Source organism: Silene latifolia, chromosome 1, assembly GCF_048544455.1.
Source record: "Silene latifolia isolate original U9 population chromosome 1, ASM4854445v1, whole genome shotgun sequence".
Lineage (NCBI taxonomy): Eukaryota > Viridiplantae > Streptophyta > Magnoliopsida > Caryophyllales > Caryophyllaceae > Silene > Silene latifolia.
In genome coordinates, this window is record NC_133526.1 from 167,843,660 (window position 1) to 167,865,688 (window position 22,029).

The 22,029-nt window shown below is 41.6% G+C and overlaps 1 protein-coding gene across 1 annotated transcript; it reads left to right on the top strand.

Annotated features, from left to right (window-relative positions):
- The first annotated feature begins 14,930 nt into the window (after positions 1 to 14,930).
- LOC141586956 (uncharacterized) lies at positions 14,931 to 16,328 on the top strand. Its single transcript, XM_074408365.1, has 2 exons — positions 14,931 to 15,553; positions 15,665 to 16,328. The coding sequence occupies exons 1-2, from the start codon at positions 14,931 to 14,933 to the stop codon at positions 16,326 to 16,328; spliced, it is 1,287 nt and encodes a 428-aa protein (XP_074264466.1).
- The last annotated feature ends 5,701 nt before the right edge of the window (positions 16,329 to 22,029 follow it).

Consider the following 22,029-nt stretch of genomic DNA (forward strand, 5'->3'; position numbering starts at 1 on the left):
TTTACCTTCGGCTTGGCCGAGGCAGCTAGATTGCGTATCTCAACTGTACTTCAACGTTTTTAGCATATTGGTCGTGCCCTCTGCTACACCTGAACAGGCCGAGGTAGCAAGATTCACGTTTCCCAATTTGCTTAGCAACATGTTGGCATGTCGGTCGCTTCCTCCTCCACTCTCGGCCTCGCCGAGGCGGTCAGATTTGCGCTTCCCAACTGCTGTTGTAAACATGTTAGCATATCGGTCGTTTTTCCCCGTCACTCCCGGCTTTGGCCGAGGCAATCGAGGTTACGCACGACGCATTCGTATCTATAGACATATTGATCGCTTCCTCTGCCACTCCCGGATTGGCCGAGGCAGTCAGATTTGCGTTCTCAACTGTACTTATACGTTCTTAAGCATGTTGGTCGCTTTCGCGAGTATCAACATCATTTGTAGTGACTGCCCGGCTTTGGCCGTGGCGTCTACTTTGGTACGACTACGGAGGGGACAAGCATTTCGATGGAAAACTTGGATCACTCTTCATAAGATATAATCACGCGTTGGGGTGCCCACAACGGTCTCGGACACCTCCGCCGCTATACGAAATACTTCCTAAGGTTGTCTGTGTTCCAATGGCTCATTAGAGGCACACCCTCCATGTCTGTCAGCCGGTATGTCCCCGGCCTCATTTCTTCAACCACCCCAGTAGGGTCTCTCCCGATTGGCCGTCATCTTACCATGGATGTTTCCTTTGTTGGTTGCGGCCGACTTTCTCAGGACTAGATCTCCTACTCTCAAATCCCTTTTGTGGACCCTACGGTTGTAGGCTCTTCTCATTCGGTTTTGATATACTGCTAAGTTGAGCCGTGTCGTATCTCGACTTTCTTCGACCAGGTCTAGGGAGACTCTCAGGCCTTCTTCATTTTCGATCGGTTAAAGGTTTGCGTTCGAATGCTCGCACCGCCGCTTCAATTGCGGACGACCTCGGACCCATAGACTAGGTGGAATGGACTGTACCATGTTGCTTCTTTCTCCGTGGTTCGAAGGGACCACAAGACGCCGGTAGTTCATCACCCATCTTCCCTTTAGATCTTCAACCTTCTTTTTCAACCCGTTCGGTATTGTTTTATTAGCCGCCTCCGCCGCCCGTTGCTCGAGGGTGGCGGACGGAGGAGTATGCAAATTTGATACCGAGCTCTTCCAACAAATTCATCACCATGTCGCTCCAAAACTCTCGGCCGTGGTCAAATACAATGACTTGGGGTAACCCAAAACGAGTTATGATGTTCTCCCAAATCACCTTTCTTACGGCCGCCGTGGTCTTGGCGTACCGCGACGCCTCGACCCATTTGGTGAAGTAATCAACGGCGACAATCAGGTACTTCCTTCCTTCGGAGGCCGTCGGAAATGGTCCTAATAAATCCATCCCCCACTGTGCAAATGGTAGGGGACTAAGTACTGGTTGCAGGTCTCGAGAAGGTGCATGTATTACCGGAGCATGCATCTGACAATTCTTGCACTTCTTGGTTTTTGCCCTGGAATCTTTCAAAGATAGTAGGCCGAAGTAGCCGGCTCTGAGAGCTTTGTGGGCTAGCGTTCTCGCCCCCATGTGATGTCCGCAGATGCCTTCGTGAATCTCTGTCAAGATAAGCTCTGTGTCGGCCGGGCCGATACATTTCAGAGTGGTCTTATTACGGACCTTCAGTACAATTCTCCTTCGAACACTAAGTACCTTGCAGCGATCCTTCTTATCTTCTCGAGACAGATTGCGGTCCTCCAAAGAACTCTTTTGTCGGCTTGTATTTCATTATCGGAGTCATCCACGTCGTCTCGGCTTCGATGTCGCCCAACATGCCGACGGTCTCGGTGATGCTTTTAGCATTTCGATATCCACCAAAGCACGGTTCGACCGACATTTTTATGCTTGAACGGCAAGTTTTGAGAGAGCGTCGGCTCGGTTGTTCTCAGACACAGGGATGCACTGTATTTGGAAAGATTTCAATTTTGAGGTGTCAGCTTTTACCCTCTCCAGGTACCTTACCATCCCATCGTCTCGAGTCTCATACTCTCCTCGGATTTGATTAGTCACTAAGAGCGAGTCTGTTTTCACCACAATATGCTCCGCCCCGGCAGCTCTAGCTAACTCGACTCCAGTTATCACCGCCTCATATTCGGATTCGTTATTTGAGGCCGAGAAGGTAAACTTCAAGGCGTACTCAAACTCGTCTCCGTTAGGGCTGATGATAAGGATGCCGGCTCCTGAGCTGTTCGCCGTGGAGGACCCGTCGGTATACACTTCCCACACGCTGGGATGTGATTCTTCTTGATACGTGCACTCGGCCAGGAAGTCTGCAAGCGCTTGCCCCTTTATCGAAGGCCTCGGCTTGTACTGAATGCCAAAGCCGGAGAGCTCTACTGCCCATTTGATAAGTCTGCCGTATTTTTCGAATTTTTCTAATGCTTTCTCCAATGGCTGGTCGGTTAAGACCGTCACGGGATGTGCGTCGAAGTAGGGTTTCAGCTTCCTCGCGGCAACGACGACGGCGAGGGCTACCTTTTCGATTAGTGGGTAATTTCTTTCGGCGGCCAACAGTGTATGGCTGATAAAGTAAATTGGGTATTGCTGCTTATTTTCTTCCCTGGCGATTACGGCACTGACCGTGGCCGAGGCAACTGCTAAGTATAGATATAGCGTCTCCCCCAGCGTCGGCCTAGACAGGGTCGGCAGTGTCAGAAGGTGGGCTTTCAGTTGCCTGAAAGCCGTGCTCTGTTCCTCCCCCGAGCTAAAGTCTTTATTCCCCTTCAGCACTTTAAAGAACGGAGTGCTCTTGTCGGCCGACCGAGAGATGAAGCGGGCGAGAGCCGCCATCCTTCCGGTCAGCGTCATAACCTCTTTTCGATTTCTCGGCTCCAGTAGGTCTAGTATTGCTTTGACCTTCTCCGGATTGGCATCAATTCCCCTGGCGCTGACAAGCACGCCGAGGAACTTGCCGGCCCGGACACCGAAGTTACATTTCTTCGGGTTAAGCTTCATTTTATATTTCCTTAGTGAACAAAATGTTTCGCCTAAATCGGCTAAGTGCTCGCTGTCAGACTTGCTTTTTACAATAGCATCGTCGACGTAAGCCTCGATGTTTCGCCCTTTTTGATTTTGGAACACTTTGTCCACCAACCTAGTGTAAGTTGCGCCAGCGTTCTTCAAACCGAACGGCATCATTTTATACATGAATGTGCCATGACTGGTGATGAATGCGCACTTAGGCATATCTTCCTCGGCCATAAATACCTGATGATACCCTGAGAAGGCGTCCAGCAGGCTTAGCATAGTGTAGCTTGCCGTGGCGTTAATTAAACTATCTATTCGAGGCAAGGGATAGCAATATTTAGGGCACGCTTTATTAAGATTGGTAAAATCAACACACATCCTCCACGCCCCTGACGATTTCCTCACCATTACAACATTTGCTAGCCACTCAGGGTAAGTACAAGGCATGATAAAGCCCGTTGCTAATAATTTGTCTATTTCAGCTTTGATGGCCTCATCCTTCTCGGCCGAGGAGTTTCTCATCTTCTGCTTGACCGGCCGAGCGGTGGAGAGTACGTTCAGCTTGTGAACGATCACCTCCCGGCTCACGCCTGGCATCTCGGCAGCTGAGTATGCGAAGACATCTTTGTTCTTCCTCAGTAGGTCTAGAAGATCAGCTCTGAATTTTGGCTCCAGGTCGACACCGACAGTTACGGTGCGCTCTGGGTCAATTTCCACTTCCTCGGTCTCGGCTCCTTCGACCATGCCGACATTAGTATTCATCGGATTGCCCTCCTACTGCAAGGATGGGCTCTTCCCTTTCTCCGATTTCTTCGCCACTTTAAGGGATTGCATGTTGTACCCCCTGGCAGACATTTGGATATTGACTATTTCATCTCTCTCGTCCTTTGAGACGAGCTTTTGTGCTTCTCCCCGGTCCGAGACGTACATCAATGTCAGGGCCCGGATGGACATCACTACATCGGCCTCGCTCAAAGTGACCCGGCCTATGAGAACATTGTAGGCAGAGGAACCATCGATAACCACGAACTCAGATAAAACATTTTTAGCCGCATCCGCTTGGCCGAACATCACCGGCATCCCGATTGACCCCGGGGGTACCAGTGCCGCCCCGAGAAGTCGTATAGCGGGTTAATGCGAGGGCTCGGTCTCCAATCTTAGACCGAGATTAAGAAAGCACTCCCTGAACATGATGTTCGTGTAGGCGCCTGTGTCAATCAGGCACCTTTTGACCAAGTGGTTGGCTATATCCAGGTGGACTACAAGCGGGTCGCTGTCCGGGGCGACGACTCCCTCGTAGTCCTTCTTTCCAATGGTTATATCGGGGATGGTGGAAGCGGGGATCGCTGCTTTAGGCACAAAGTTGATGGCTTGGTATAACTCATTTAGGTGCCGTTTGGGCCCATTAGCTGACCCACCGTTCTCGTTTCCCCCGATGACAACCTGTTTTACTCCCATCCGTTGGAAAACTGATTTTCTATTCGCCCCGTCGGCGCTTGTTCCTGGGCCTCCAGCTACATACTTGTTGAGGCCCCCCTTTCGGATTAGCTCTTCAATGGCGTTCCTTAGATGTCGACAGTTGTCAGTTTTATGGCCGGTGTAGCCGTGGTACTCGCAAAACTGTCTTGTGTCACCGTCCCCCCTCGCCTTGGGGGGCCTTGCCCACTTCTGTCCATCATTCTTGCTTAGGGTAAAGACCTCGGCTGGAGAGGCGACCAGGGGGGTGAGACTACTGTACCGCTTCTGGTAGTATGGTCCCGAACTCCCCGGCGCCCGCCGAGTGTCAAGTTTCCTATTAGATCTCTCAGGCCGTGACCTATTCGCGTCACGGCGACCTTCATCTATGTTGTCCCGGCGGCTCTTCCTCTCTGGGTGCCCAGCTTCACTGTGGCCTACCCAGGTTTTGTGATAGTCTTCCACCTTTACGGCTCGGTCGGCCATCTTTCTGGCGGAGTCTTGGTTGAGGTCTTCGCACTTGATCAGCTCATTTTTGAACTCGCCTTTCGGGAGGCCTTTCATCAGCGCGAACGCCGCCAGTTCGGTGTTCAGCTCACGGATCTGCTGAACCTTAACGTCGAATCTTTTCACGTAGCTTCGGAGGGACTCGTCCTCCCCCTGTCGGATAGTTAGGAGATCTGATGTTTCCACGGCCCTTCTCTTGTTGCAAGCATATCTTGGGCTATGAAATTGTCTCTCGGTCGGCATAACAAGATACCGAGCCATTAGGTAGCCCCTTGTACCAACTCTGAGCCATCCCATGCAGGGTCGTTGGGAAGACTCGGCACCACACCTCATCAGGCTGCTCCCATACCGACATGTACGACTCGAAAGCCTCGGCATGGTCGGTCGGGTCGCTATCCCCTTTGTATGATAAGGGCGGCAGCTTGAGCTTAGTCGGCACAGGGATCTCGAGGACATAGGTACTGAGGGGTTGTCTGACCACGTGTCGAATGACACGCGGCGATTGGCTCCTCGCAACCTTAGTCCGGCTTCTCTCCCTCTGGCGGGAAGGGCTTCTTGTCATTGTCCGACTTTGGTGAGTCGGACTTCTTTCATTCCTTCGGGGCTGGCCTCGTTGTTGCCTTGCGCGACGCCTGTCCTCCCGCGAGTGGGGAAGGACTCGGTCCGCCATCGGCACCACGGCTCGCCGGGCGTCCCTAGCATGCCCAGCTCCTTGTATCGCTCCGGTCAAGTTGTTCGGAGTCACTTTATGGGCCCTGGTCACCTGTGGATGCGCTGCCGTCACCGTCGTCGTGACATGGGTAATCGGCGTACTACCCATCAGGTCCAGGAATAGCTTCAATTTGGTCGCATCGACCACATGCCCCATGACGGTGACTTGGCCGGTGGGGGACTGCCCGATCTCAGAATTACGGAACGTGTCATCCTGGAAGAATGCAGTTCCATCACTCAAAGTTTCTTGTTGCTTTGACATCTTCTTAGCTTGCTGAATGGTTTTTTTTTTTTTTTTAATGTAGGTGACTAGCTTTTAGTATCTATTTCCCACAGACGGCGCCAATTGTTCCGGGTGTAATTCCGGAGCAGGATTGTGACCACTTAAGCTTGTAGAATGATGTCGTTGTTGGTCTCTTCCTTTCACTCTTTCCTGTAAAGATGAACAAACTGAGGGCTCGGTTTGGGGCCGAGCGTACTCACTCCGACGCTCAAGTCAGTAAACTTAGAGAGATAATTTGTATGTTAACTTGGCAAAGTATATTGTAGAGAGATAAGAGAGTTTATACCAGATTTTCAGTTAGTTTCTCAATGAGAGATGTGGAGTATTTATAGACTTTCACCTTTTGTCACGTAGTGGCCAAGTGGCCAAGTGGCATAGCAGGTGGAAAGACTGTCTTGCCCTCGGCCGAGGGACCCATGACAGGCCGGCAGGCCTGGTTGACTCCATGCCGAGGGGACTGGATGTGAGTACGCGGATATGCTTCTCGGCCGGCTAGCTGCCGAGCCGAGACCCAAGTGACAGGCCGACCGGCTTCGTCGGTTAGGTCGCTTTTCCTTTGACTTGTTGTCTTTTGGCTTTGACCTTGGTCAATATGTTGACTCGGTCAGCGGGTGCAGAATATGCCCCATCAATACATTTGTAACTAAAATGAAATAAATCTATTAAATTACAAAACGGTGATACGAGATCAAAATAAATTACAACCGAATCGATATTCCCATACATTTCGGGTAATACCAATTAAAAACTAAGGCCATACTAAGTAAAAATACATAATTCAAAAATTACATAAAATAAAATTATGACAATCATAAATAAAATGCAGCATTATAATATGTATGAACATGCCAAATTTTATGCTAAATCGCCTTTAAGTAGCCAATATCGTATATAACTTGGTTTTTACGGATTTGCGTGATTCAACATTTTATAGTCACAAAAATTACATAAATTCATATTTATGCATAAGTTAATTACCCTAACCTCTTAGGACTCAAAATTAGTCTTCACTAATTACTTGACCATAATTAACTCATATATCTAAAAAATTGTTCATTAATGGACCTAAAATTACAATAAAAAGCTATAAACTTCAAATAAATCACAAAATTTCAAATAAATTCAAAATTTGAAATTTAAACTCATGAACATTCTGGAAAAATACCATGACACTCATAATATTCAAAAACTTAGGTTAAAAATTTCGAAATTTATCCGGAAAAATAATGTTGCGGTTTATCGGTGTTAACAAAATAATCATAAAAACATGAGAAAAATTATATTCATCAACTTTTCAATTTTAGATCTGAAAAAGATAATAAAATGCAATATGTGACGTTTTTCCTTAGTCATGGAGTATGTTTTATTAATATTTCACTAATTAAGTCACTATTTATGCTATTTTTCTTCAAAAAATCATAAATCATGCATAAAGACTTCAATATAGCCTATTATTTTACACACATCTTGTAAAATTTCATGTGACAACATACTAAATTTCTATGACCAGATTCGAAATTTATCTCATATTAACCTATTTTTCATCTAAATCCGATTTTAATAATGAAAAATCCATTTTTCGAGCATAAGAAGTCCAAAAATTATGAAACTTTACAGGTCATCTCAAAATAATATATGTGACAACATATCCAAAAATCACTGGAAAATTCGAAGTTTAGCTAATTTTAGTCCGAAAATGACATTTTATTCATAAAATCATATTTTTAATGCCATTATTATGTAATATGAACAATAAAAATCCATAAATTAACCAAAATATCCTAAAAACATTTTAGGACCAGAAACTTTAACATGCATAATGATTTTCGTGATATATCATAATAACACAAATTAAACAAGTTTTGTATGTTAATCGTATAACTCGGAAAAACTTTTAACCGATTTGCATGCAAACAACCAAGGCTCTTGATACCGATTGAAGGAAAAGTAGATCTATATACTTAACATATTCTTATATGTTTTAAGTTAATTTAATCATAAATTAATTGGTGATCTTATGCATGCAAACAATAAACAATTTAAAGAAGAAATCATCATCTTACATTGTGATTTTCGGATCAATAGGGCACAAAAGAGATCTCCTTCTCTTTTGTTCTTGTGCTTTCCTCAATGGATGAACAAGGACTCAAATGTAGAATCCCTCCCAAGGAATGATACCCAAGATATACCCTTAATAAAATTAATATTATCAATACTAGAATAACATTAATCTTTTTAAATAAAATTGACCCAAATGTTTTTGGTCCTCTCAATATTTCGGTCAAGAGGAGGAAGAAGGAGGAAGAGAATATTTTTATCTCTCTAAAAATATTATTGTGATGTTAGAATGAATTGTAATTACACTAGATATTGCATGTAGTGTATATTGGAGAAAATAAGAGAAAACCCTTGGCTCCTCTTTTGTCCAAAACCGGGTAGGGTGGGGGAAAAGTGGCCAATGCATGCACAATGTGTTCTTTACAAGATTGTGTAGGTATGCATGGCTAGTATTAGGCTAACATCATTATGCTTTCCATTAACTTAATTAACATAATATGAATTGTTAATTACACCCATTATTTCGGTCCATTTGAGGATAAAATGGATTCAATTTTATCTTTGTCAATTTGTCAATTTGTCACATGTTACATGTCATGTAGAAATGTTATGTATTTTTAACATATTAAAAATCAACGTATTAATAAAAATACGTCATATACAAAATTGACTTAGTAATTCACAATTACTTGTACCAAAATAATTTACCAATTTATAAATCACAACATCTTGTATTTATAATATTTCATTCAATTTCAATTGTTTCCTTAAACAATAATTTCATCCAAGTAATAAAACAATTCGATCACTTAGACCGTATCTTATTTAATCAGATTATAATGAGATACGTAAATTTTACTTCCAAAATCGTCCGTCAATTTTCAAGTAATTTAATTAATTCGTAGCGTTATACGATCAATTAAATGGTCAATTAAGAGTAATATCCTTTAGGTATGACCTAGGGGATCAACTGATCACCACCGTCGCACGACAGTAATGTCAAACTCTAGTCAGCCAATCATTACCGATATGTGTGGACCAATTGTATTCTTTTAAAATGAGACTTAAACATGTGATCATCATGATCAACAGTTGTGATCGCATTATTGTCGGAGGACACATATTCCAACACAGACATCAGGTAATGCTTTGTTTAACACCCCGTCAGGATCTAACTATCCACCTTTTGCAGGTACCCCCGCACACCAGACATCAGGATGGCAATCAGGACCTGTCGTCAATACAGCAGCCCTATCCTGCAACCAGTTCACCAGTGGAGCCTGGATCGGAAGCCTACAGCAGACACCAGGATGGCACCCTGGATCCATAATCAGCGCAACACCAGTGACTAGTCACCCAGCGTCTGGCCAATTTTCTAGAGTGCCTTGGCTAGGAGGTACACCTGCTGGTTCATTCCCGCCTGTTTCTAACCCTCTTGCAGGAGCAGGTAGTTCACTGGAGCAGCAGTACCAGGAGCTGAGGGAACTGATGTACAGGATACCGGGTGTAGCACGTCCACTAGAGAAAGCAGCACGAGAAAGCTATGCAGACTCACCTTTCGTGGACGACATAGCTCTCGTCGGTGTTCCTAAAGGATGTGTACCGCCAGCCATGACGCTCTACGACGGAACTACAGATCCACTCGATCATATCAACCACTACAAGCAAAAAATGATGGTGATAACCGCAACTGGATCTGTGAAGGAAGCTTGTATATGCAAAGGATTTGGGTCAACTTTGTCTGGAGCAGCCCTGCAGATGGTTCGTCGGCACCGCCCCCAACAAGAGTATAGCTAACTTCGCCGACCTAGTTAATGCATTCAACCAGCGATTCGCGCAAGCGAAAGCCGAGAAGGGACACTGACCTCTACCGGATAGTGCAAGGGTTTGAGGAGTCTACCCGTGATTACTTGAACAGGTTCAACAAAGAGAAAGTGGCAATTCTGAGGTGCGATATAACAACCACTATACAAGCCTTCCGCCGAGGACTGCAACAGGATTCAGAGCTATACAAGGACCTGACCGTGCATCCATGCACTACCTTTGAGGAGGTACAATCAAAGGCGATTGTTGTCATGAGGCTGGAGGAAGACTCTGCACCCATAAGAGGCATTTACGATTCAGAACCAGTATCCAGAAAAGCCCCGGTAGAAAAGAGGAACGAAAGACCAGGACCCTACAGTAGAAGCGAGAATAAGGTGTTTGGAAGCACAGAAGGGAAGGACGACACAGACCTACCCCCAAGAGAAGATTCAAATATTTGAGTGGACAAAGGAACATGAGAAAAGAATTCAAGAAATTGAAACATTATCTCAGCACCCCGTCACTCCTAACAAAGCTAGAGCCAGGAGAACCGTTATTCCTATATCTGTCAGTCACAGAAGCAGCAGTAAGTGCAGTACTAGTACGAGAGCAGGAGGGGTCACAGCATCCATTATACTGCGTCAGTAAGTCTCTGCTTCCTGCAGAGACCAGGTACACATCGCTTGAAAAACTCGTCCTTTCACTCGTTATGGCATCCTATAAATTACGTCCTTATTTTGAGACTCATATCATTTCCGTAATAACTAATTACCCTCTTAAGACTATAATGAGGAAACCAAAATTGTCAGGAAAGATGGCTAAATGGTCCTGCGTCTGAGGCTGACTCTGGATCTGACATCTCAAGGTTTGTAGTGATTCTAAACTAATAGTTAACCATGTAAATGACTCCTATGAAGCCAGGGACTCCAGGATGATGGCGTATCTGGACGTAGCAAAAGAGTTGATCCTCAGGTTTACTACATTCAACATCAAGGAAATTCTGAGAAATCAGAATGCAGAAGCAAACGCTCTAGCCAGCCTGGGGGCAACGTTCAATACAGAAGCCATCTCCACAGTACCAATTGTCCACTTGCTGGAGCCAGCAACACTAAAATCCCAACAGGAAGCAGAAATGGTGTGCAGCACCAGCAGTGAAGAAAATACTCCAGACTGGAGGAAACCATACCTAGACTGGCTGCAGAATGATATCCTGCCAGTAGATAAAAAGGAGGTAAGGAGCTTCAGAATGAGAGCATCCAGATTCATACTAATTGATGGTGTTCTATTCAGGAAATCCCTCGCTGGACCCTACCTTAGATGCCTGGATCGGGAAGAGTCTCAGGCTGTTTTGCATGCTCTTCACAGTGGAGAATGTGGAAACCATGCAGGGGGCAGGAGCCTGTCCAACAAGGCACTGAGGCAGGGATACTTCTGGCCCACAATGCGCAAAGATGCCATGGAATTCGCAAAAAGATGTGACGCTTGTCAGAGGCACGCCCACGTTAGCTACCAGCCAGCAGAGCCTCTACATCAGGTTATCTCACCATGGCCCTTCATGAAGTGGGGAATGGACATCATGGGACCATTACCCAGAGCACTAGGAAACAAAGTCTATATGCTCGCCATGACGGACTACTTCTCCAAATGGATAGAAGCAGAATCATCCTCCTAGGTTACAGAAACCCAGGTGGAATATCTCGTTGCAGAAATCTACTCCTAGGAACCCCCAGTCCAACGAACAAGCTGAGTCCAGCAATAAGATTATCGTCGAAAACTTGAAAAAGAAGCTAGAGGAGATTGGGGGCAAATGGGCAGAAGAGCTACCCCTGGTTCTCTGGGCTGACAGAACCACACCCAAGGTTGCAACGGGACAAACTCCCTTCAACCTGGTGTTTGGAGTAGAAGCAGTCATTCTATCCGAAGTTAGGGTCCCAACCCACAGATATGGGTGTATAACAGAAGATCGGAATCAGGTGGAAATGACAAGCAGTTTGGACACGATAGACGAACTCAGAACCAGCGCCCAGATCAGGATGGCTTCCTACCGGCAGACTGTGGCTAGAAGCTATAACAAGAATGTAAAAGAACCCTGCATGTAGGAGATCTGGTCCTGAAGAAAGTCTTCCAGAATACCAAGAACCAGCAAGCAGGAAAATTCGCCTACAACTGGGAGGGGCCATACCAAGTAGAAAGCACAGTTGGAAATGGAGCCTACCGACTCATGACTATGGAAGGGCAAATGGTTCCTAGATCCTGGAATATCACCCACTTGAAAAAGTATTTCACTTAAGGCACCAAAGATGGTCAAGAATCGGGTACTCACCTACCGGATACAAATGACTCCGGGTTCTAGATATTGCTTTAAATATTTTCTGGCTCTAAATATTTTTCTGGCTCTGAATATTTTCTGACTCTGAATATTTTTCTGGTTCTAAATGTTATTTCTGAATTCAACATTTCTGGTTCTGAAACAACCTTATTTGTATTTTAATTCTAATAAATTTTAAGTTACAAGACCACTTTGAATGTTTTAAGTATAGAATCCCTTTTTATTTCTTTCAAATGGCCAAGTGAATAAAATGCAAACTAATCTGACAGAGTCTATATTCATTACAGAAGGCGTGTGTCCGTGGCTAAGCACGTACAACCGGGACAACCAGCCTCCCGCGATGCATTAGAACCCACGCAAGCCTGGCTCCTCTGGACGAGTGGGCGTACTAGACCCCTTAGCCAGCAATCAAACAGCGATGGCCAAACATACAGCATAAAACGTGCATGCACAAATCAAAAGTACGCCAGAAACGGAAAGATACAAAGCAAACGATAGAACACCTGCGACACTCGCAACACACGCTCAAACGTGATCATTCTCACGACACATTGATAAACATTGCATTCCCGACATATAAGTTCATAACGTGTCTACATTGGTTAGATCGCTAGATCATGCATTAGAAAGTCACCGCATACACCTAGGTTGCATTACTAACATTTCTCAGGTACCAGTTGCATATAAACTGCGTAAACAAGTTTTGACAGAGGTTCTCAGCACCAGAAGCACATATACCGACCAGACGCAGAACAGTAGAGTAAGGAGGAGGCTGGACCTAGCATCCATGAGCTGGATCCATTATTCACCAGCAATGTGGGATCCAGATGCAGAGTTAGACCCAGAAACAGGAACAAACTCAGAGGCAGTAGTTCGAATATCAGGAGCAGCAGAAGTCACTTCTTCCTCGGCATCTGGCGCGTCAACAGGTGCACCTTCCCCCTCTAGACCAGATAGCACATCCAGTTCGGACCCACGAAATTCTCAGCGCTTTCTCTCTTCGCTTCCGATTCCAAAGACTCGCACTTGAAGGCTAGAGAAGCTTCATATCAAAGCCTTGTGAGAGGCGAATCTCAAAGATCAATAGTGCAACCCTCAACATCATAGAAACTTAAATCTCTCGAGAATCAACTTACCAAAAGCTCCAGGAAACTCAAAGAAAAAAAGAACAAGATGCCGAGTATATCCGAAATGTACATTTCCGAAGCGAAAACACACCCAAATGGTGGAGCAGACCCACAGATTGGGGGCATGGTTTCAAGTAAAGTAATCTCAATAGAAGTAGACTATGGCCGAAGCAGTAGCAACCCTATTTCTGGCACTAGATCGAGATGCGGAACCAGAATCTGCCTTTCTCTTCTCAGCAGGCTTAAGAGGAGCCCAGTGGCCCCTTTTCCTCCTTTGCGTCAGAATCATTTCCAAAGTGGCCTTAGGCTTAGCAGATCCTGGAAGAGGGTGAGAAGTCAAGCAGCAGCGGCAACAGTACTGCAAATAAAGCAGAAGCAGAGCAACATGCCGGACGACATAGCATCCAGAGCCTGAAAGTCTAACTTCCCATCTTGAGGCTGAGAAGGAAAATTGGGGGCAATTGTTAGGGATAAAAATACACATTTTTTAAGAGACGACGTGGCAAAATCCTAGAGGTGGAAATAAGGAGTTGGGAGTCGCTGATGTGGCGAAATCCTAGCCATCCAAGAAAGAAGCATGTGCACTTATTGTGGAAATAATGGGCACGGGATAAGTCAAAGAAATCAAGGCATTCAAAGGATTGGTGAGTTGGAAAAGGTGGGGACCATTAGATCAAAAATAAAACAAATACAACTTGGAAGTTGCAAAACACACGTGCAAAAGGAATTATTGGGCTTGGTTAATAACCAATTCCTATTCTTATGGGAGTTGACCCAAAATCCAGGAGCAGAAATAGGAGATAAGTTCTTAGACTCTCTACCTAGATTCAGCGGCTATAAAAGCAAGAGATGAGCAACACAAAAAGGCATCCAACACTCAAGCACTCTCAACACTTTACTACTCAACACTCCGTCTATACTTTGCAATATTCCGCTAGAAAAATAATTCTTGTATTTCCTTACTCACAAATTCTATCTCGATTATAGTGCCAAATTGGTGGGATTCCGACTCCCCCCGCGGTTGTTCCCACATCGGGTTTTCCGCGTCACCAAAAATTTCTCGTGTCACGCTCTTATTTTGTTGTTTATTCTACGTTAAATTCGTTGCATTCATTCCGTCGTTGGCCATAGATTAATCACTATCACTCACTAAATTAAATCAATAGTCGGTAAATTTTTACCAAAACAATAGGCATAGCAACCATTATAAACGTGGTAATTATACACACACATATACTTCCTCCATTCAACTCCACTCTACCTATTGGCAAAAAGCACAAGTTTTAACGGTTTATTAAAAAATGAATAGAAGTACAAATGGACTTGTGCCATTTACTTTATGGAATCAGAATTTGTCAAGTATTAGTGTGTTAAACAAACATTAATTTTCCCACCAAAATTACAAAACTTCAAAAACCCAACCAAACACTTTATTTCCCACCAAAATCTGTCCAGTCAAGCTGTTGGAACCCACCAACTAGATTATTTTTGTGCATAAATTACAATCATCCTCACATTAAATTACATATTCCCTCATTCATTAGCAACACAACAAAAAAAAACTTTCTAAAATTAATTACAGTCCATCACTACCATTAAATTACACAAGTTTCCTAAATTATCTTCAGAGCATCAATGGGGTTCAAGTGCATGTCTGAAGAAACGAGAACTGAAGTCGACATCTACTTGCTTCAAAAATCAAATGACGGGCAGCTTGATCGTGGTGCAATCAAAGAGGCAGCAAACAGATTCAATGTAAGTGTAAGGACCATATCAAACATATGGAGACTTGCAAAAAAACCAAGGTTAGTAGGTGAAAAATTAGATGTCAAGAGTGGTAGGATAGGCAACAAAAATAGAAAAAGGATTTTACCAAACATTGAACATATAAAATCACTTGATAAATCACTAAGGGACACAATGATCAGAGTTTCTGAAAATTGTGGAGTTTCAGTTGGAACGGTCCATTCATGGGTGAAAGAAGGTTTAATTAAACGTCATTCAAGCCCATTACATCCTAAACTCAGTGAGTTACACAAGGATCAAAGGCTACTTTATTCATTAAAGTCATTGGTTGTTAAACAAGTTCTTGAAGAGTTCTTAGATCTCAATAATGTTCCAGTGACTGAAATAATTTTTAATGAAATGAGCAACGTAATACACATGGATGAGAAGTGGTTCTATATTACGGAAGACAATGAAACAGTGTACGTAGTTGAGGGGGAGGAGCTGCCTCATAGATGCTGTCAATCAAAGAGGTACATCACAAAAGTGATGTTCATGTGTGCAATCAATGAGACCTATTTATGGTGAAGATGGTGAATGCATATTTGATGGTAAAATAGGCATGTTTCCATTTACTAATCAAGTTCCAAGAGGTCAAGCGAAAATAGGCCAAGGGGTACATTAGAGACTAAGCCTATTGAGTCCATCACAAAACAAGTAATCAAGGATTGTCTAATTCATCAAGTAATTCCAGCAATTAAGAGTGTTTGGCCAGAAGGTCTTAGCAAGCATATTTACATACAACAAGACAATGCTAGACCACACATCAAGAATGATGATCCTGATTTTATGGCAGCAGAAAATTCAGATGGATTTAATATTGAGTTAGTATTTCAGCCCCCTAACTCACCAGACCTAAACGTTAATGACCTTGGGTATTTCAAGGCACTACAATCATTACAAAAAAAGAAGGCAGCAAAGACAGTGGACGACCTAGTGAATGAAGTAATGCAAGCATTTATCGATTACAGTCCAAGCAAACTCAACAACATTTTCTTATCATTACAAGCAGTTATGATAGAGATGATGAAGTGTAAGGGTCATAACAATTTTTCACTCCCTCATATGGGGAAGGGTCATCTAGCTGTTATTGGCATGTTGCCAAGGAATCTAATAGTCAATGAAGTTTTAGTAAGGCAATGCATTGAACATATGCAGGGTTTAGGTAAAACTGAAGGTTTAGAATACATAATGACTGAACTAGGATATAATGTTGAAGCTATAGTAGATCAGTTAAATGGAATGTAATGCCTTTTTAAATAAAGGTTATGTAATGTTCAGTTTAATGTTCAATTGGAACAACAGTTTCAAATGAACATTAAATTGTAGCCTAATGATGAATGTAAAGTTGAATATGCAATTTCAGTTTCAAATGAACATCAGTTTCAGTTCAGATTATTTTAAGTTTTATGCATTCAGATATATTTGAAGTTGAAGTTAAGAATTAAGGCAATTTCAGTTTCAAATGAACATCAGTTTCATAAATATTCATTGTCAGACCATTTTTAACCGTTTCAGTCCAAATTTTACAGTCCAGACAGACAAATTTTAACAGTTTCAGTCCAATTTTAATAGTTTAGACAGACAAATTTTAACAGTTTCAATCCAAATTTAACAGTTCAGACAGACAAATTTTAACAGTTTCAGTCCAAATTTAACAGTTCAGACAGACAAATTTTAACAGTTTTAGTCCAATTTTAACAGTTCAGACAGTTACAAAATGCATAGACTAACTCTCAGGCTACGTTTGCCCTCATCATTGAGTTGTCCCAAGTATTCTTGCCTCCTACACTTTACAAAATGAAGGTAGACCATGCTCAACAAGCAAAAAACAATATTGACATCCAAATTAATCTCTCAAACCAATAAGGTATAGTCATACTGCAGTTACCATGATTGAGCACACACACCCTTTCATTAATATAACATGTGGTGGCAAAAAAACTTGTAAGTTATGGGCAATAAAACGTACATATACTTCCTCCATTCAACTCTACCAAAAACCATGTATAGCTCTCAAACCATTAAGGTATAATCATCATAGAGCTTGTCTGGTTTAAACAACTCTCAGGCCAATGTGGCCTCATCATTGAGTAGTTTGAAATTGTAAAGCCTCCTACACAGAAACAATGAAGGTAGACCATGTCTTCTCCATTCAACAGGAGTACTATATCAGCCCTCAAACTATGAAGGTAGAGTAATCATTGAGCTCTCAAAGTACTCCTACTTAGATGGTTAGACACACACACACCCATTCATTCATTTATAATGTGGTGGCTGAACAACTAAACATTATAGGCCACTTAACTAGACTCCACCAAAAACCATGTATAGCTCTCAAACCATTAAGGTATAATCATCATAGAGCAACTATAACAGTGATGATACCCCTCAGTCCAGGAAGGACCATCATCGAGGTTAATGACAGTAAACCTTGCATCCAAACAGAAAAAATTCAACACATTAAGCCTTGAATCCTCAGAAATTAAAACAAGATTTCAGACAGACATTAAGCCTTGAATCCTCAGAAATTAAAACAAAAATTCAACACATTAAGTCAAACAAACAAAAATTGGTTCAATTTTTCAGTTCATAACAGACAGTCAGACAAACTTATAACAGTAGAAATTATAACAGTAAAAATTTCAGTTCAGAAAAACAAAAATTACATAATTTAAGACAGACAAAACAAGATTTCAGACAGACATTAAGCCTTGAATCCTCACAAATTTTTCAGTTCATAACAGACAGTCAGACAAACTTTCTATTGATGCATACCAACATTATAACAGTTTTATTTTCAGTTTATACAAACAAACCAAACAGACAATACATCAATTACAATTTTTCAATTTTAATAGTTCAATTTATCCGTTTATTCAGAAGATTTGAATTCAGAAAAAATGCATGAGCCATAGAACAAATTTTAACAACAAATCATACAAAAAATCCTAACAAAAAATCCTAACAGCAGTTAACCCAGCAGTTCAATAAATAGTTGAAATAATATACGAATAAATAAAAAAAAATACAAAAAAAAGTTTAGGAGATAGAAAATATACCAACACCTCGAAGATAATTATCGCTTAGACAACTGTCTATCAACAAACGCATTGAATTTCACAGTCATTGGTGACGGATAATCAACCACCGCTTTTTCAACATACTCGGTTATTTTCTCAGGCGTTTTAGGACGCTTGTCCGCCATCCGCTTCAAATACCGGTTTGCGTACTTTGTGCATGGACTTTCAGGCTCCCCAGATCCACCACCCACTTCGATTAAAGTGGTTTTCTCGGGCGTTTCAGGCTCCTTTGAAGGAGCGACGTTCTCAGGCGTTTTAGGCGACTTTGGAATGCAAACGCCACCATCACCGAACTCCGTCTCTTCAACTTCAGTCCCCAAATCATCAGGATCTAGGGAATCAGGTACGATATGGGTTGGAGGAGGCGATTCAGGAGCAGATTCATCATTAAAGTCATCATCGCCTTCATCATAGTGATCATCGCGTTCATCGTCTTGTAAACCAACACGATAACGATAAAAAACACAAGGGATACACTCATTACCACAGTTTGGATGAGGAGGTTTCATGATAGGACGGATTTAAAGATATAAAGATGAGAAGACAAAGGTGAAGTGATGAAGTAAAGATATAAAGATGAGAAGACAAAGGTGAAGTGATGAAGTAAAGATGTGAAGGAGACGGATGGCAGATCTAGGGTTTCAGAGAAATGAATTGAAGGAGGCGGATGTAGAGAGAGAAGGGAGAGATTAGGTTTTTAGAATCGTGTAGAAGGTTTGAGAGAATGTGATGGGTCTTTAGGGTTTGAGGATGATATGGACGGAATTTCAGAGGATGATATTGGGTTTGGGTTGTTGAAGAAGACGGAATGTGATCCAGTCCATTTGCCTTCACAAAAATTTGAATGGATTTTTGGGTATATTTAGAAGATTATTGGGTTGGGTCATTAAAATTTGGAGGGAAGGGTTAATCATTTAAGATGGATTAGGTAGTGTTAATTGGGCTAGGATTAGTTTAGGGTGTGTTTTGTGGGTAAAAGTAAGTGGGCCATTTAGTGGCATTATTTGTAAATAAAATGTTGTTATAAGGATAATATGGTCATTTTACTTTCTTTTTTTAGTAAGTGGTAGAGTGGAGTTGAATGGATGAAAATGGAAAGGTGGTAGAGTGGAGTTGAATGGAGGAAGTACAATGATACAAGCAAGTTCCATATGGAGTATGGACCATAGAGCATGCATATATATATATATATATATATATATATATATATATATATATATATATATATATATATATAGTCAAGATCCGGTGAGAACTCCTAAATATTTGAGGATTGAGGATTTGTGAATACAATATCACAAGTTCTTCAATAAAATATCACGAAAAATCGGACCTTTGTCAAATAAATTTTTTTTTTTTTTGAAAAAATAAAATTTTTTTTGCACAAGGTGTTTTTTTGTGTGATATTTTATCGAATAACCTGTGATATTGTATTGAAGAACCTCTGATATTGTAACGCAATCCTCAATCCTCAAAAAGATAGTGTATCCTCACATGATCTCATTCCTATATATATATATATATATATATATATATATATATATATATATATATATATATATATATATAGAGAGAGAGAGAGAGAGAGAGAGAGATTGAATCATGTGAGGCACCCTTCTTAGGGTGAGGCGGCCGGACACCTTCTAAACCGTCGGATCTAATAACTATAGACGCACTTTTGAGATCTTTGCCACGTGTCCCTATTTAATCATACACTCAAAGCAAATGCCAGCCAACAACTTCATTTACGACATTTTACTCTCTCTCTCTACTCTCTCTCTCCTCGTCTCTCTTCTTTCACGCATTTACTCCACTCTCAACACTCAACTACCGTTTTTCGATTAACTTCGTTCATCATCGCCAATCACACGCAGTTCATCATCTGATATTTTGATCGCGATCGTCATCATCATCATCATCTCTGTTCGGTCGTCCTTTTTCGGATCTATGTATGTGATATTCTCATTCGTATCACTATTTTTCTTCATTTTCGATCAATTATTGTAGATCTACTATTTTCAGACGCTTTTCAATCTACTATTTTTTTCGATAATGTATTACTAAATCATTTTCAATTATAATGCGAGTTTTAATCATCCTCGAAGAATTATCCGATCGTCTTAACGCAACAAAATCAATTTCAGAGCATTTTCGATCTACTATTTGTATGTCCTGTTCGCTCTCTTCAATACTTACTTCGTCAATTTTTGTTTATTAGGTTTTTCTCATTGTTCATTGCTTAATATGTTTCGTTTTTGTTAATATTGTGCTTTTTTGTTGTTGCTGTTGTGGTGCTCTGTTGATTCTGCAATGTCGATATAGTTATGTGTTTTTGTATCATGAAACTTGGAGGTGATATTGTGAATATTGGACTGATGTGTTGTTGTTAAACCTGAGTTAATTTTGTGAATTTTGTAGTCGTTTTTGTGAATCTGGTGGAATATTTTATGAATCTGGTGGAATATTTTGCGAATCATTCTCATTATAATGCAGGAAGTTAAACCTGCCTCATGATTGTAGTCTTTTTATGATGAGTTTATGTGAATGCTTGTCTGAAGCATAGACCTTATCTTGCGAAACCTATAGACCACTTTGTCCATAGTTGGTCATTTGTAAAACTTCATCTGAATGCTTTACCTTGTTTTGATATGGCTTTTAATCCTACTTATCTGGAATGTACTTATACGAAACATGACATTTTGTGTATGTGTATGAAATGTATTACTTATTATGTTTTAGTTATTTTCATTTATTTTTGTCTGAACTGTTTTAGTTATTTATATGCCTAGGTCAATTGCTCCTGTCTGCGTATACATTGCCAACTATGGACACTTGGTGTACGGGTCGGGTAGTCGATATCTTTGAAGAGGCAGAGTTTGAGCTCATTAAATGGATATGCTCTCTTGCCGGACAGCTTGCTAACTGTAGGGACTAGTACTGGTAATTTGAAATATAATTTAGTAGCTACATTCCCTATCACGCAAGGGTACACTTTTAAGTCTTACAAATGTGTTCTTAAGGTATTACTATGCTCAAACTCTGCCTCATCTATACAATTCCTTGGGTTGTATTAAAACGGAATTTTAGGTTACCTTTCTTTCCATGTCCTAGTAGAAAGAATATGTATCATAGATGAAGATGATAACGATGAAGATCGATCCCTACAAACAAGCCTTTCTCACGACCTATATTTTCTGCCATATCCCAACATTTGTGTTGCTCATTTAGCCCGGCCTTCTAGTTGTGACGGTTTCCTGGCTAAATGAGCAACACCAAATGGTGGGATATGGCAGAACATATATGCCATGAGAAAGACTTGTTTTGGAGGGATCGATTATCTTCATCGTCCTCATCTTCATCTTTGATATATTTGCTTTCTTGTACATCTAAAGAAAGCTTGCCTACAATGCCCTTATAATACAACACAAGGAATTGTACAAGCAGTGCAGTGAATATGAGGACAAGAATACCTTATGAACACAGTTGTAGGACTTAAAGTTGTACCCTTGCGTGATAGGGAATGTAGCTACTAAATTATATTTCAAATGAACCTATTATGTTTAGTTGTCGGTCGGTGTACTTAGGTCTATCACCGTTAGTATTTAATCTTACTTTTGTATACTTGCTAAGGCACCCTTGTATAAATATGTAATCAGTAGTTTTCTATTTCGGATGTTGTATCAACATAATGTATGAATACTATGTTCTATTAATCAAGTTTATTTTCCTTTTATTTTGTCAATCCTCGAGCATCTATCTTTCATAATAACTTCGAATACAACTTTCATAATAATTTAGCTGGCATGCACTTGATGAGATTCTGTTACTGTCTCTCGATCTTTGTAATGTTGATTCATAATTACGTG